General features: G+C 36.8%; 2 protein-coding genes and 1 pseudogene across 2 annotated transcripts; all 3 read right to left on the reverse strand.

Annotated features, from left to right (window-relative positions):
* Positions 1–370: 370 nt before the first annotated feature.
* LOC145638565 (cytochrome P450 86A8 pseudogene) lies at positions 371–2937 on the reverse strand (annotated as a pseudogene).
* A 2070-nt stretch (positions 2938–5007) lies between these two features.
* On the reverse strand, positions 5008–7991 carry LOC145638566 (origin of replication complex subunit 5-like). Its single transcript, XM_081689552.1, has 4 exons — positions 6826–7991; positions 6302–6730; positions 5602–5923; positions 5008–5510 (listed from the first exon to the last, which is right to left on the reverse strand). The coding sequence occupies exons 1-4, from the start codon at positions 7662–7664 to the stop codon at positions 5460–5462; spliced, it is 1641 nt and encodes a 546-aa protein (XP_081545678.1). The 5' UTR covers positions 7665–7991; the 3' UTR covers positions 5008–5459.
* Positions 7992–8553: 562 nt separating this feature from the next.
* On the reverse strand, positions 8554–12804 carry LOC145639583 (ATG8-interacting protein 2-like). Its single transcript, XM_081690863.1, has 3 exons — positions 12549–12804; positions 10678–11605; positions 8554–9093 (listed from the first exon to the last, which is right to left on the reverse strand). Exons 2-3 carry the CDS (start codon positions 11590–11592, stop codon positions 9001–9003), a joined length of 1008 nt encoding a protein of 335 aa, XP_081546989.1. The 5' UTR covers positions 11593–11605; positions 12549–12804; the 3' UTR covers positions 8554–9000.
* Positions 12805–14248: the final 1444 nt, after the last annotated feature.

Consider the following 14248-nt stretch of genomic DNA (forward strand, 5'->3'; position numbering starts at 1 on the left):
ACCACCTAAAGAAAGGGGAAAATCTAACCTTATATTCACTTTTGAATTCATTCTCATATCCATCTGTCTCAAAGTCTGAGTAACAGAGTTGCATACTGAACATAAGATCTCAGATTAGACGGTCTGATCAGAATCGCCTGGTCAGATCCTCTGACCCAAGTTTATTTACGCAAGCAAGAATTTAGTTATGCAATTCATTTTTCTTGCCTCATCTTTTGATGTTTTTTCTTTAATTTAAGGATTGAAATCTTTCATAAAAGTAATTGTCCCCTAAGAAGTGGGAAGCCAACAAGAATATCCCCACGCCATAAACCAGAAACTGTTATTATAATACATAATCTAAAAGAAGACAGAAAAAGTGTAAATGTCATGAAGAATGAAAATTAGACTTTATTATTGCTTCAAATATTATACTTGTAATTACAAAATGTCAATAAACAAATTAAACCAAAATTGAAAAAGAATTGCCTGAACAAATGTTTCTAAGGGGTGCCCTACGATTGTAGGGTGGTTGGCCCAAAATACACAGGACTATAAATGCCCTCTGAAATCTGAATACAAAATTACAAGTTTTCCATGAATTACAACACCAAACAGCTGTATCAAAGCGAGCCCCTTTAATTCCTCAGTAATTATTCAAACCCATGTTGTGTGTGATTCATCCGCTGCTAACATATTAATTGCAACGTACCTTTCTATCTTCCCATGCTCTCCCCTTCAAATTGAGCCATAATTTCTTTTACTGCAGTAAAAACCCTGAATTCTTCTGTTATCTGACAGTTAATTTTCTGTCTCCTGCTTCATATTTGCAATTACTTGGGTTAAATCCCTTTGATGCACGTCCACCTTAAGTCCATGCTTCATGAACAATGTCATTGACATCTTTTGCTCCACCTTATGCCCTGGCGCCACGGCCAATCGGTGGCGGAGCAAAACTGAGGCCGCCACCGATTTCATCTGTAGGTAAGCCAAATCCTTCCCTAGGCAAATTCTTGGCCCTGCATTGAAAGCCACAAACTTGAAGTGATCATGCATGATGAACTTTGTACCATCAGGGGACAACCACCTTTCGGGCTTGAACTCTAGGCAGTCCTCTCCCCATGTGCTCTGCATCCTCCCTGCAGAGTATATCGAATACGATATCGACGAGCCTGCTGGCACGAATGTGCCATCAGGCAACACGTCGTCAGCCACTACATGCTTCGAGTCCTCCGGGACTGATGGGTATAACCGTAGGGTCTCTGACAGTGCTGCCTTAAGGTACACCAGACGGTCCACCTCCTCGAAATCCAACGGCTCATCCACCCATTTTGCCATGTCAGCGCCACGTGTTTCCATCAGGACTGTGCATATCTCAAGCAAGACCTTCTCTTCAACTCTGGGATTCTGTATGACCAGCCAGAAGAACCAGCTCAGCGCCACGGAGGACGTGTCACGTCCAGCTAGGATGAAGTTTAATGCCACGTGTTGCAGGAACTTATCCGAGTAGGATGAGTATTCCTTCCTCTTCATGAACCTAGAGAGCAAATCATCATAGTCTTTTTGCCTGTTCATCAACTCTTCCTTGCGCTTATCAATGACTTCAGACAAGTAATCGTCTATCTTAACAAGGCTTCGGCTCAGGCTAACTTCTAGCCCGAGCCGGAGCCACTTCTTGAGCCTCCATATGATCTCCGGAAACACGAACCGTTGGAGGCATGCTTCCGTGGCTCGGTCAAAAGCGTTAGCAAAACCATTTTCCGGTAGCCCTGGCACAAGGGTGTGAGGGTCCCCGCCAAAAGCCAAACCACAAATGTTGTCAAAAGTAAGCCGAAGCATGAGGTCCTGCATATCAACTGGTTTAGCTTCACTCTGAGCCGTCTCAAGGATGGGGCACAACCGTCCATGAATGGCTCGGTTGACCCACCTAGCCATGGCTTGACGGAGGGTTCGAGTGGTGAACTCGAGCGCGGCCGTCTTCCTTTGGAACAGCCATGTATCACCATCCGAGTTAAAAATTCCAAACCCAAGTAAATCATGAAACACAGCTTGCCAAGTTGGACCCTTTGGGTAGTTATCAAACCGGGTCTTGAGTATATGCTCTAGATTCCTTGGATCACAAGTAACCGTAACAAGACCTTGCTTCCGAGCCAAGAAAGGTACGGCACAGATGCAAGTTTGGTACGTGCCACCACACGCGCGGAGATTATCAGCCATCCAATCATGCATCCTCTCAAAATTCTCGATCAAGCCGGGAAGGCTGCCCAATAAGGGCCAGACACGTGGACCCCGTAGTGACCGTGATATGAAGGTGAACCATAGCAAGTAAGATGTAATGGCAGTAAACAATAGCAAGGCTACATAAATATCCATATTTTTTTTTTAGTACAAGATTTCTTGTATAACTAGCCTAAGAGGGTAAACCAAATGTATAAGAAAACAGAAAATGTAGGTTTACTTGAAGAGATTATTTTCCCCTTACAATTAAACAAAACATTACTTTTAAAGAAATCCTCAAATTTTGGCTGCTTCTCTTAAGCATCAAAATGCTCAAATAATTTTCTTTTCTTGGTTTAATCTTCAAATAACATCATCAATTTTGGCATGCAAGTCACTTTCTTACTTCTTGGCTTGCTAGAGTCCTGAAAATAAACAGGAGAAAAAAACAAAAAACAAAAAAAATGCAAGAAAATGAGGGAAAAAAATGGGAAGAAAAGAAGGTAATTAAGAGAAAAACAGGGGGAAAACAGAGAGCTAGAAAAAGAGAGATTATTATGAGATGAGAGAGGGAGAATAAGAGAAAGAAAATATATAAGAAAAGTGGTAGGTAATAAATCAAAAAGACAGAGCAATTACTAAGGCCAGTTGTAGTTCTTAAATTAAATTCACCCACTTTCTTCCTTCCTTCTCTTATTATGTCTCACACAAGAGAACTTGATGTGTTTAAGTTGTAACTAGTAACCATTTTTCTGCACGCCTATTTATGGAAAAGTGCCAACAAGAGGGGGAGAGGGAGGGTGGTGGAGGGGTTGAAATAATGGTGTCACACAAAAGCTAGTAGCGACAATTATTATAGCGGTAAAGAAAAACACGGGCTGAGATAAATTAAATTGCACGAACGAGTAATAAGACTATCTTGTTTATTATTAGCCACCTAACATGGTAAGGGTTAAAAAAGAATTTAAAAAAGGGTCTGTCATTTTTTTTCTACCTTATTAACGTGTCTAGTTTATTAAGGGTAAAATGTCGTGTTATTATTATATGTTTTACATGTTTAACATGTAGTTCTACTCACTAGGTGGAAAATCAATTAAAAAGGGAAAGAGTGAAGCATCATACCTCAAAGGCTCAAAAACATAACATGAACCCTCCTTTGTCTTCTTTATCAATGCCTTTTCCACCTAACTTTAGCAGGGCTTTTAAGTTGATGCATTCAATGGAGAGAGAGAGAGAGAAAGAGAGATATTTATTGTGATTAGTTGAGAAACTAGCCCACACTCTATTATGTTTGATTCCAAATATTTAAGGAACTAGTAAGATAAAAAGAGATAGACAAAAGAAGTGTAATCTTTAACACACACAATTTAAGGTTTAACAAAGCCTTATGACTAGATTAGTTGCTTGATAACAACAATTAATAGTTCCTTCGAGATCACGATATCACAATTCGATATAGTTTACCAAAGAAGAAAGAAACTTAATACGGATTAAGAAATGGGGTTAATTTGTAATCGGGTTTTGAGGGAGTACTTAATCAAGTAATTTTGTGGTGATTATGGAAAAGAAATTAAGGTGGAAGATGAATTTAAGAGGAGATGAGAAGATAGGTCAGGGTTGGGTGAGCAACCCAACCACAATTTAAAGTTTCGTGTAAGATTTTTATGTAAGAGATTCCAATCTAGCTATCCTTTACTTTTGCAACAAAAGAGTGTCATAACTCTTTAACAGTCAACGCCTTCTTCTTGATGAATATAAATGATTGTGATGAATTATATAGAGGACAGTCCAAATGCATGGTAACAAATTAAATTTAACCCAAAGTTTTTATATTCATGAAAACTAAGTTGGGTTTACCATCTATACCAGATTAGTGGAAATTAAAACATACACATTTATAGGTTGCCTGTTTAATATGTAGCTGTCTAACACCCTACCAAAAGTCTGCTTAGTTAAACAAGTATTTGAACGATGTTTGTTGACTAGTGTTTTTTATTGGATGTGCAATGTTTTTGAGTCTAAAACAAGGTTTTTAAATGTAAGTTCGAAGAAGTTAGCTAAAAACTGCTTTGAATTTGTCTTGGAAATCGACCGAATATGAACAAATTCAAGCTCAAAACTACTTGTATTATATGGTATCTAAAGCTGATCTAATTGACCTATATGACATATTTAGTCATCTTTTCATCTTAACTTCAATACTCAACCCCAAAAAAAGACAAATTAATCGTCGTCTAATCATTAAGAGATATATGAGTAATAACAAGTATCATCGTCGAAAATTCAATGATCCCTAAACAATATGAAATTGAGACTTTTCTATGAGCGCCACCAAACTTTACATGATTTTGTGTAAATTATATGAGATTACCGAGTATGATATTATGCATCAGCTTTGATTAATACCAATTCCATACGTAACAACACCTTAATACATTGAACATGAAAGTATTCCCTCCGTCTTTATTTGTTCTTCTAATTTCCTTTTTTTACTTCTCGAAAAATTCAGAATCAGAAGAACAAATGGAGACAAGGTTGTTTCCTTTTAGGATAAAATATAAGTTCTTTATCAAATAATTTGTGGGTAATTTGGCAAAGTAATCCAACGCGGTAGATGTTCAAGTGATCTTTCCTTCAACTATTGAGCTAAGGGAGACAGGGATATCAAAATGGGCCACTTTTTACATTTGGGTTTGCTTGCATTGGGCTTTTGTTTAGCCCATTTGTATCCGATTGCATTATTTAATAAAACCATATAGCATGTAAAGAACAATAAGTCATTAAGCATAAATTTAAAATCATTCGAATTGCACAATCTCTCCAAAATTACTCTTTCCAAATAGTGATGTTACATATGCATAATTGCACAAGTGAGGGTGCACATAGCAGATTCGCGAGGTTTGAAATAAAGGATTACAGTTACAGTTACAGTCTAAGTTTTAGGAAACTAAAACCAACACAGAAAGAAAATATACAAGTAACAAGTAGCTTAAGAAGGCAAGTGCAATTAATCATTTACATGAGTCTAACAGCAGCTGGAGCATATACCTGTAGATAAGCTTGTGCATTACCACCCTTTGCCTGTGAATCTTATACTTAAACAATGCAAGACTTCCTCCCAAACTACCGCAAAGAGTTGAGGCCACAACCTTCCAAATTAGTGAAAGAGTCTAAACAAAAAAGTGCCATCGTATGTCAATTTTTCCAATGGCCATCGCGAGATGCAGCATTTTGCTGGTGTGGATCAGTATAAGAAAGCCAGGTCATCGTCTATACAGGTATCTTGAAATGGGAAACTTGAGACTTCTTGCAATCTGAGCAGATTTAAAAGGTAAGAAACATACAAAATGACATAAATTTGTAAGAAAGGAACTCTGTTCAATATCAACCACATCAGAAAGTTACCTTCACAGCCAATTCTTCAGAAACAGTAGACTTGTAACGAATTGAGCCCTCCAGTGGACAACTGCTTCCCTTACTTAAAAAATTAGCATTACAGAGACTGGACACTTGCAAAAGAACACTAGAAGTGAGGTCATTCTGAGCTCCTTGGTTTCCCAGGGAGCCATCATCATCATCATGCACTTCTTCGTCAGCAGACTCATCTATCCCATATGTGATGCACTGGAAGATAGCTAATAACCTTTCCAATGGAAAAGTCCCAGGGCCCTTCAAAAGTAATTCCTGCTCTGCCATTTCCTTCTGCTCCATTGACTTCTCAGAACACCTGCAGAGCCATTATATGAGAAAAACCAAGGCATGCATGCACACATACGCCTTTTTAAGAAGATACAGCTTTGCTTAGAACCAAAGCAAGACAGAGATATTGCCAATATTGCAGGTCTGTCGAAAACTATGGGTGGATAAAAATCATCAAAAAGACGGGCAAACTCTAGAATGTTAGCATCTTGGGAAGACATCCCCATACATGAAACGACATACATACAAGCAGGCAATATTGTTATATTAAGTATGTCTCACTATTTAAGCTATAGCCACTAGCCAACCCTCATCATAAATATGACAGCCATTTGAATTGACAGACCTAACTCAGAATGACAAAACTAATGATGCACTGCTTATTGAAAGCTTGGAAAAAACTTACTTTCTCTTCTTTCTGCCATTAGATTGACCTCCGGTTGAATCAAAAAATGAAGCATCAAGAGTAGCAGGATTTCTTGAAGCAAGAAATGCTGAAATAAGAAGATACTTTGCTGAAACAGACATGTGGAAATCCAACTCTTCATCCTGAGCTCCCAATTTCTTTGCACTTGCCTTTCCCTTCACTACATTTGTTTTAGCTTCAACATCAAGTGATGAAATTTTAAAAACTTCATTAAGAGAAGGGCGAATATGTGGCACAAGATGACTAAAAAGTCTTCGCTTTGCATCTTCTCTTTTTTGTTTGGTTTCCCAGCTAAAGTTAGATCCTGGATCATTCAAGGGCTCACAGTATTTCTCATAAAGTGGATGGAAAGCGACGGATAATTCATCAACTTGCCTTGTGACTCTAGAGAAAGGCTTCAGAACAATACTGTAAGCAAGAACACAAACACACCCTCATTACCAATCCTTAAGTTCAATAATTAGAACTTAACAAAACTTTGATGTAATATAAGAGAAACTTACTCTAGGAAACAGGAATTAAGCTCTGGTTTTTCTCTTTTCAGCATGAAAATTTGACGAAGATCCTTCTCCGTATATCCAGGGAAATATAGAGAGACAGGCTCAAAATGACCAGAATTTGTGTAGTAAACATCAGGAGACACTTTACTTAAGAAGATTATACCAACTTCAGGCAAACCCAGCATACGATAGAGACCAAACAGAAAAGGCAAAACAGTAGAGCTTTTATCCCAGGCTCGAACAAGCTCAAAATCATCGAAAATTAAGTAAATCATATTCCCTAAATCATCTATAGACCTTCTCTTCGAACTCAATTTAGCAGATTTCCCCTTCAAAATATCCAAAACACTAACCAATGCTTCTCTAACAAAGTTGGCAAAATCAGAGGGTTTATCACACTTCTTCACACTCAAGTAACCATTTTCCTCGCTCCTTTTATGAAATGCCAACTGATTCAATATAGACTCAAACAAAATCCTAGGACTATAACACGAAACACAGCTCGAATACACGAATGGCCGCTTAAGATATCGAAAAATCTCAAGGATGATGCTAGTTTTCCCGGTTGAAGTACCACCATAAATGAATAGAGGAAGCATAGGAGAATTCAAGGGACCCAAATGACCTAAAACCTTAGTAATCTGAGTAGTTCTACCAGGGAAGCTAGAAATAAGATCATCCAAGCTTAAATTTTTATCATCACCATTTCTAGAACTATATATAAAATCATAAACTGTTGGTTTATAAGAAATACTCTTTCTGGGTTTTTCTGAACAATTATCAGCAGAAGCCAAAGATCTTGTTGTTCTTCTACTAGATTGTGGGGTTTCTTCATTACCCATTTGAATTCAACTGCTAATTAACCAAATTCAATACGTTAATCCAATACCCAAATCCTCAATTGAAAGATAATCCTATAAATAAACATCAATCGTTCAGTTTCAAATTCACCCTAAAAAAAACCTAATTCAAAGCTGCGACGCCGCAGGAAGAGAGTGAGTATGTGAGTGAGGAAATTAAGCAATGAATCAAAGTAAGACGAACCTACCTAAAGAGAAACAGGGATTTTGAAGTTGATTTCTCGTCGGAAAAGTTTGAATTTGGCCGGAATCCTGCTTATTTGTTCCTCAAATTGGAGCCCTAGAAAGCCTCGAAAATTAAAATAAATGAAAGCGGGATACTTTCCCTCTTTTTTTTTTTCCTTTGTATGCCATAAATAATCTCACTACAGTCTGGCTTGCTAGCCCGGCCCAAAAAAAAGACGGGTTTTTTCGGTGCATTTTTTATGTGGTACACCCCACAACACTAATTGGGAAAACTCTAATCGATTGAGTAAGTATTACTTGACTAAGTAAACCCCTGAATAAATAACCTCGTACACATTGTGTGGCCAACCACATATGAGACTTTGTGAATTTTTTTTTGATAAAACTCCAAAAAAAACCAACTTTGTCCCGACATGCCTGCCCCCAACATGCCTTCCACTTTTAGCGTGTTTGAGGCTTTGAGCATGAAAATTGATGTTAAGGTCCGGCTCAGACCAATTTTTTATCACCTCTAATATGATCTAAAGTTGTGTAGCTCTATTTTATTTAGGTTACATTGACCAATTTTTGCATGCAATAATTACATTCATTAGGCAATAATGGAATAATGGTACAACAAAGAAAAAGTAAAAAATTACACAAAATTCATGTTTATCGTACGAAATAAAAAATTTGCGCAAAGCTCTTAGGTTATAAATACATACAATTTATTTAAAAATTATCCAACAAACTTGTTCAAATGGTCTACTTTGTATTTGGAAATTTGAAACCCCAAATGAGATCTTAGGCAGCAAATGCCCGCATATTTCACAATGACAATTGTACAAATGCCAACACAAAATTACTGTACAGCTTAAACCATCATGTGCAGAATTTTTACCAAGTAATTAGACCTTTTTGCAATTAAGCTAAGTTCAGACCACTCCCATCTCCATTCAGAAAGGCCATTTTCCAGGAACCATAAGCTATAATCCCGCTAATAATATAATACAGCAACGTAAATCAAGCAAAAGTATTAAAAGCTATTTTAGCTCCGTGAGAATATCATCTGAATCATCACACTCCAGCATCAATCTCCCATGGTATGTTGTATCTCACGTTTCTCTCACAATCATCAATTGTCGTCATCATCTCAATGGTCAGCTGGGGCAGCAGTGATATATGTACTTCGGCGACTTCCTCCAACAATCACATCTTTCAGGCGTGATAATATCCTTCCTGATTTCTGTCAAGATAAATTCACATATGTTAACCATGAGCCATCACATATATTAATACTTACATTCTATCCATTCCTATACAAGTGTATATTAAACTCATGCAACTAAGCAGCAGCTGTGGTCACTGGCAAAAAGTTTGGCATTAAAAAAGGGACATTAGTTCAGGATCAAATCCTATACAAGTCTCTCTCTCTCAGTTGAGAGAAAACAGTAATTTTACACTAAATGAATAATCAATTTACTCACCTGATTCAGAACGAAATAAAATTGCCCTAAATTTTTCTTAAGATATTTGGGTTGGTTCAGGGATTGAGATTAATATAGTTCACCCACACACATTAATGTGCACGTTAGCAGAACTTTTCTTGGTGGTCACCCTTTGACGAATACAGTTTTCGGCATCTTACTTTGACTTGTCTCAGAATTCTCCTAAGAGAAGTGCTTATTGGGAGCCTGATTCAAAGAGAATTGCAACAACGATGGAAGAGGAAGAGGAAGAGTTCAGTTTTACATGGGAATCTACACCATTGTCTTCTCCTCTTACTTTCATTTATGGCACAGTTGTAGTAGCGGGAAGAGAGAATAAGAAGCCTCATGGGAAGCAGAAGAGAAGTTACCTTTATGCAGTGCATCATGCCTATAAGCTAGATACTCGCAGGTCAAGTTTATGGTAACTCTCTCTTGGGTAAATGTCGGTGTGTGTATCTCACATTCTCACTGAAACCTGACTAACTCTCCCGGCTATCAGGGAGCAGCCTTCCAAGGTGTAACTACAATAAGTTAGCAAGACCTCGTGCTTCATAGATAACCCCTAGGCAGTTTTTAAATCAGTTAATAGCACTTGCATTTTGCTCTCATAAATGAGACAGGAGATTAGTAACTCTTCTTACTTTTTTAGTACCCACTTAATTTACACCTATAGTTAGTTAATTACCCCCTTACAAGTTCCACTTCTGTTTAAATTGCTAACTCCAACCAGACAACTTCCATGCCAAAAACCAGAATACAACTTAAAATATGACAAAGACCTAAGAATAATCTCCTAGCACCAAATGTCCTATCACTTGATTCTCTACAAACTAGCTTCTTTAATGTGGAGTGTGGACCCATCACCTCAACAATTGCAGTTTTTATAAGGAATTTCATAAGTAGATTAGAGTAATTGAAGAACTAGAGCACCTGCAAACTTGCAATTCGACCTTGTGAAGTGTAACAGAGAAAATGTACAAGAATACGGCTGGAAAGGAATAATACTGTACCATGAATCTGCAAGCATATATTCTAAATTCTAACGTTTCTTGGCAAGTAACTATCTTTTGGACTTACTATCTACAACTACTGTTTTGTATCTACTTAAATTTCAGCAGAGGACCTATAAACTGTTTCACCTTTCAGTAGAAAAAGATTTCCTTATCTAACATGGGAGAATAAAATAAATACATATGGTCACACAGGTTCTCCAATAGCAATCTAGGCTGTTATTTAAGGACAGCTACAATTGTAATTTCATTTCTACAGCTGAATTAAGAATTAAATAATCATCAATCATATCTTAACTTAAAAGTAACAAACAAACAAGCAAACAATACCTCATTGCCAACACTGAGCTGCCACCTTTGTTGCAAAACCTCCCACCTCTCTTGTTGCCATCGTTGCCCAAGTATGACAAGACCCATCACAGCAGCAGCAACGAAAACAGACCAAAATGCATTTGTATCTTTAACTTGAGCACGTAAAGAGGCAACACTTCTTTTCCACCAAGCCCCACAAGGGAGCCCAGAGTCATCGATTTCTCCAAACTCTTCTTCTCCAGACTTGGGACGCCTCGATATAAAAGATGAAGGATCTAAGCCATGGTCAGATGGCTCATCAAAATCACTCTCAACTAAACTTTCACCATAAGCGGCTGATCCACCAATCTCTGTTCCGCTGTTAAATGAGCTAAATGTAGCAGCCTCGTACACATTTTGTTCTTTGTCATCAACAGCCAGTCGATGTAGAGTTGTCGAATCATCTAATCCTGAACCATGAACTGATAGCAGCCTACTGCTTTTCTCTTCAAGAAATGGAATACCAAGAAACTCCTCAGGAACATTCAATCCTTCTATACTCCAGTTTTCCTCTTCCTTCTGCTCAGCTTTACTCTCTTTAGCCACATTCAGGTCACCAACATCATCCTCTCCTTTGGAATTTTTAAGGCTTTCAGATTCTATGGGCAAATTTTCATGCTGACTTGGTGGAAAAACAAAGTGACCAGACATAAAAAGAGCTCTAGAAGTTTCTGCTTCATAATCTTCACCTAATGTAGGATCCTTCTCCTCGTGAATTGATTCATCCCCTCTAGGTCCAGGAGCAGCAGCGTAAGCAGAAGCTGTTAGTGACACAACTTCCCATTCATTTCCACGTGGCATGGCTTCCTCTCCCTCTTCACTTTCAGCAGCCTTGTAAACATTCTGTTCATTTCCTTGAGAGGTGGTCTCCTCTCCATCGTCATTATTAACCATCTTATTTAACAAACTATCAGATCATTCAAGGATCCGTAAAACTATGTTAGATAATTGAAAAAAAAAACTTTATAATTCCACCATATACAACACAATTGCAACAATCATTAAGCCGCAAAGCCCAAAAAAAAAAACTTTATAATTCCACCATATACAACACAATTGCAACAATCATTAAGCCGCAAAGCCCAAAAAAAAACAAAAACCTTCAACCAGTGAGTTAACTAAATTCTAGGACATCAAAACAACAAACCACAGCTCCGACTGACGAACAAGATCAACACTACACGGCTTCAAAGAAAACTAAAAGTGCCATATTGTGCAACATTTCTCATTCACCAAGCAACAATCATTATCAAAAGGCCACAAGATGATGATTATAAATTTACAATCATGTAAAAAGAATCAAAGGTGCAACATCAAGTAATGCCCAAATATTTATTCCATAATTCGAATGCACTCAATTACCAACTTCATATGCATTCAAATGATAAACCTTCTCAAATACTGTATCGATTACCATCAAATTTGTTCATGAAAGCAATCAATCAAAGCTAATATAAATCAGCAAAATCCAATCAGAAATCTGCATATCAATCGAAAGCGACAACAGCAATTCGAACTTCAAGCTCACAAAAACGAACATCAACATCTATGCTCTCAACAAATCACAAATTCACTAAAACATCCTTCACATCATTCAATTCAGTCAGATATTCACAAATTCAATAAACATCCTAAAATTAACAAAAACTGGCAAAGGAAAAATCAAATAAATCCGAAAAAACGAAACCCTAATAGATGAAAACCAAATCAAATCAAATCAAAAGTAATCCAAACAACAAAACTGATGCCAATAATAGAAATAATTGAATCAAACAACAATTGAGTGGTTCAAATATGTAATAATCCGATGATTGAAGAAATTAGAGAAGAGAGAGAAAATGAAAACATACATAGAAATCGAAGGTGATCGCCGGAGAAAAGGGGAAGATGAGTAGGAGATAGAAACTGACTTTGGGAAATGCGAAAATTATAAATGAGTTAATTAAATAAAAAAAAAAAACAATAATAATAATAAATACAGTAAATAAGGATGAGATGAGATAAAGGAAAACCGGTAGAACCGGTGACAGGTTGGTTTGGAGTTTTTGTGTACCGGCTTTCGTCGGTGAGTGTTTGTCACGTTAATACGTAATCAGAGAGGTGACCTAGTATTGGGAGTCGGGGATTGTTATACAATGGTGTTTGCGTGCAAAGAGAGATAACACTGTACGATGCTCCATAACAAAACTACACTCGAAATACTACATCTTAACTCCCTCCGTTTTTAAATAGTTGCTCGCCTTGCTCCGGTAGCGACACTTGACGTTATAACTTTACGACAAGTGTCGCGCCACGTTGGATAGATTTAAATAAACCTCATAAGATAAAAAAATTAAATTAGAATTCTATTTGGATAAAATACAAATATTTCAAATGTACAAATTCAATTATAATTTATTAAAAAAATTATTAGATTATAATTCTCAAAAATTATCAAATAAATTATTTTTTGTATTATAATATTTTTTGGACAAAGGAAATAGTTCAAAGCGTAAAACATACATTTATAATATATATTAATCGGTTAAAATAATATAGTTCACAATCTAGCAAATCGTATAAAGATTAAAAAATTATTTTAAAATTTAAAAAACAACCCAGGCATCACACGGGTACAAAACTAGTTGATAATTAAAGATATTAGTGATCAAATATTAGCATCGACATGTGTGTCCAAGAGAAATGGAGCAAGTATTTAAAAACGGAGGGCGTATATATTAACTACAATTCGGGTAATATACTACTATTTGTATTTGTGACATTAAAAAATTTCTAATAAAATAGCAACTAATATGTATTGATACAATTTAAACAAAATCTAAAGATTCTTCATAGTCATGTTTATCATAATGTAAATCAAAAAAGATAATCAAAATAGAAGTTATAAAAAGCGTCCAAACTTTAGTTAATATCTAATAAAAGTTACTTATTTTGAGTTAATCAAAAGATTGACTTATTTAACGAAGATGGTACTCATGTTAATTAAACTCAACAACTTGGTGCAAGTTTCAGCGGTGTGGTGGTGCAATAAACCTGGGATTATTTAGTCTAACCCCGTGCTCGTACAATCCCATTTTAGAATAATAAGTGGTATTGATCGCTCCATCTTCCAAGGAAAATATTATATGTTTATATTGGTCGCAGACATGATAGTAGATGCAATTTGGTTGCACTTTGGATGATTCGTTCGCTAAAACACAATAGGAAGCACTTCTCGACATGGCCAAGAACAGAGCATGATCTCCAATTGAATGTATCCGCCGACTCACTCTCATACCCTTATTATTGGCTAACATGTACAATTCCACCTTATTAGTTTCTCGAGGCCAAACTTCCACCCCAGTTACCACCACAACATGTCCACAAAACTCAACCAAGTGTGTCGAAAACGAAAGTGCATTGGCCACACTAACTCTAATCTACACAAAAAAAGCAAGTCAAGTTTCAAATCGCCTCACAATCAATTATTACAACACACTTTCATTTAGGAATGTCTACACTCAAGTATTTATACGTCAGACACTTGGCTACTTGGGAGTAGATGGGAGGG

Source organism: Chenopodium album, chromosome 7 (assembly GCF_948465745.1).
Source record: "Chenopodium album chromosome 7, dcCheAlbu1.1, whole genome shotgun sequence".
In the NCBI taxonomy this organism is placed as follows: Eukaryota; Viridiplantae; Streptophyta; class Magnoliopsida; order Caryophyllales; family Amaranthaceae; genus Chenopodium; species Chenopodium album.

Coding starts and splice junctions, on each gene's coding strand:
- LOC145638566 (XM_081689552.1), bottom strand. CDS start 7,664: ATGGGTAATGAAGAAACCCCACAATCTAGTAGAAGAACAACAAGATCT. Junction 5,924..6,301: donor AATGGCAGAAAGAAGAGAAA/GTAAGTTTTTTC, acceptor ATGGCTCTGCAG/GTGTTCTGAGAAGTCAATGG. Junction 5,511..5,601: donor CTGAAGAATTGGCTGTGAAG/GTAACTTTCTGA, acceptor AAATCTGCTCAG/ATTGCAAGAAGTCTCAAGTT.
- LOC145639583 (XM_081690863.1), bottom strand. CDS start 11,592: ATGGTTAATAATGACGATGGAGAGGAGACCACCTCTCAAGGAAATGAA. Junction 9,094..10,677: donor AGCTCAGTGTTGGCAATGAG/GTATTGTTTGCT, acceptor TTATCTTGACAG/AAATCAGGAAGGATATTATC.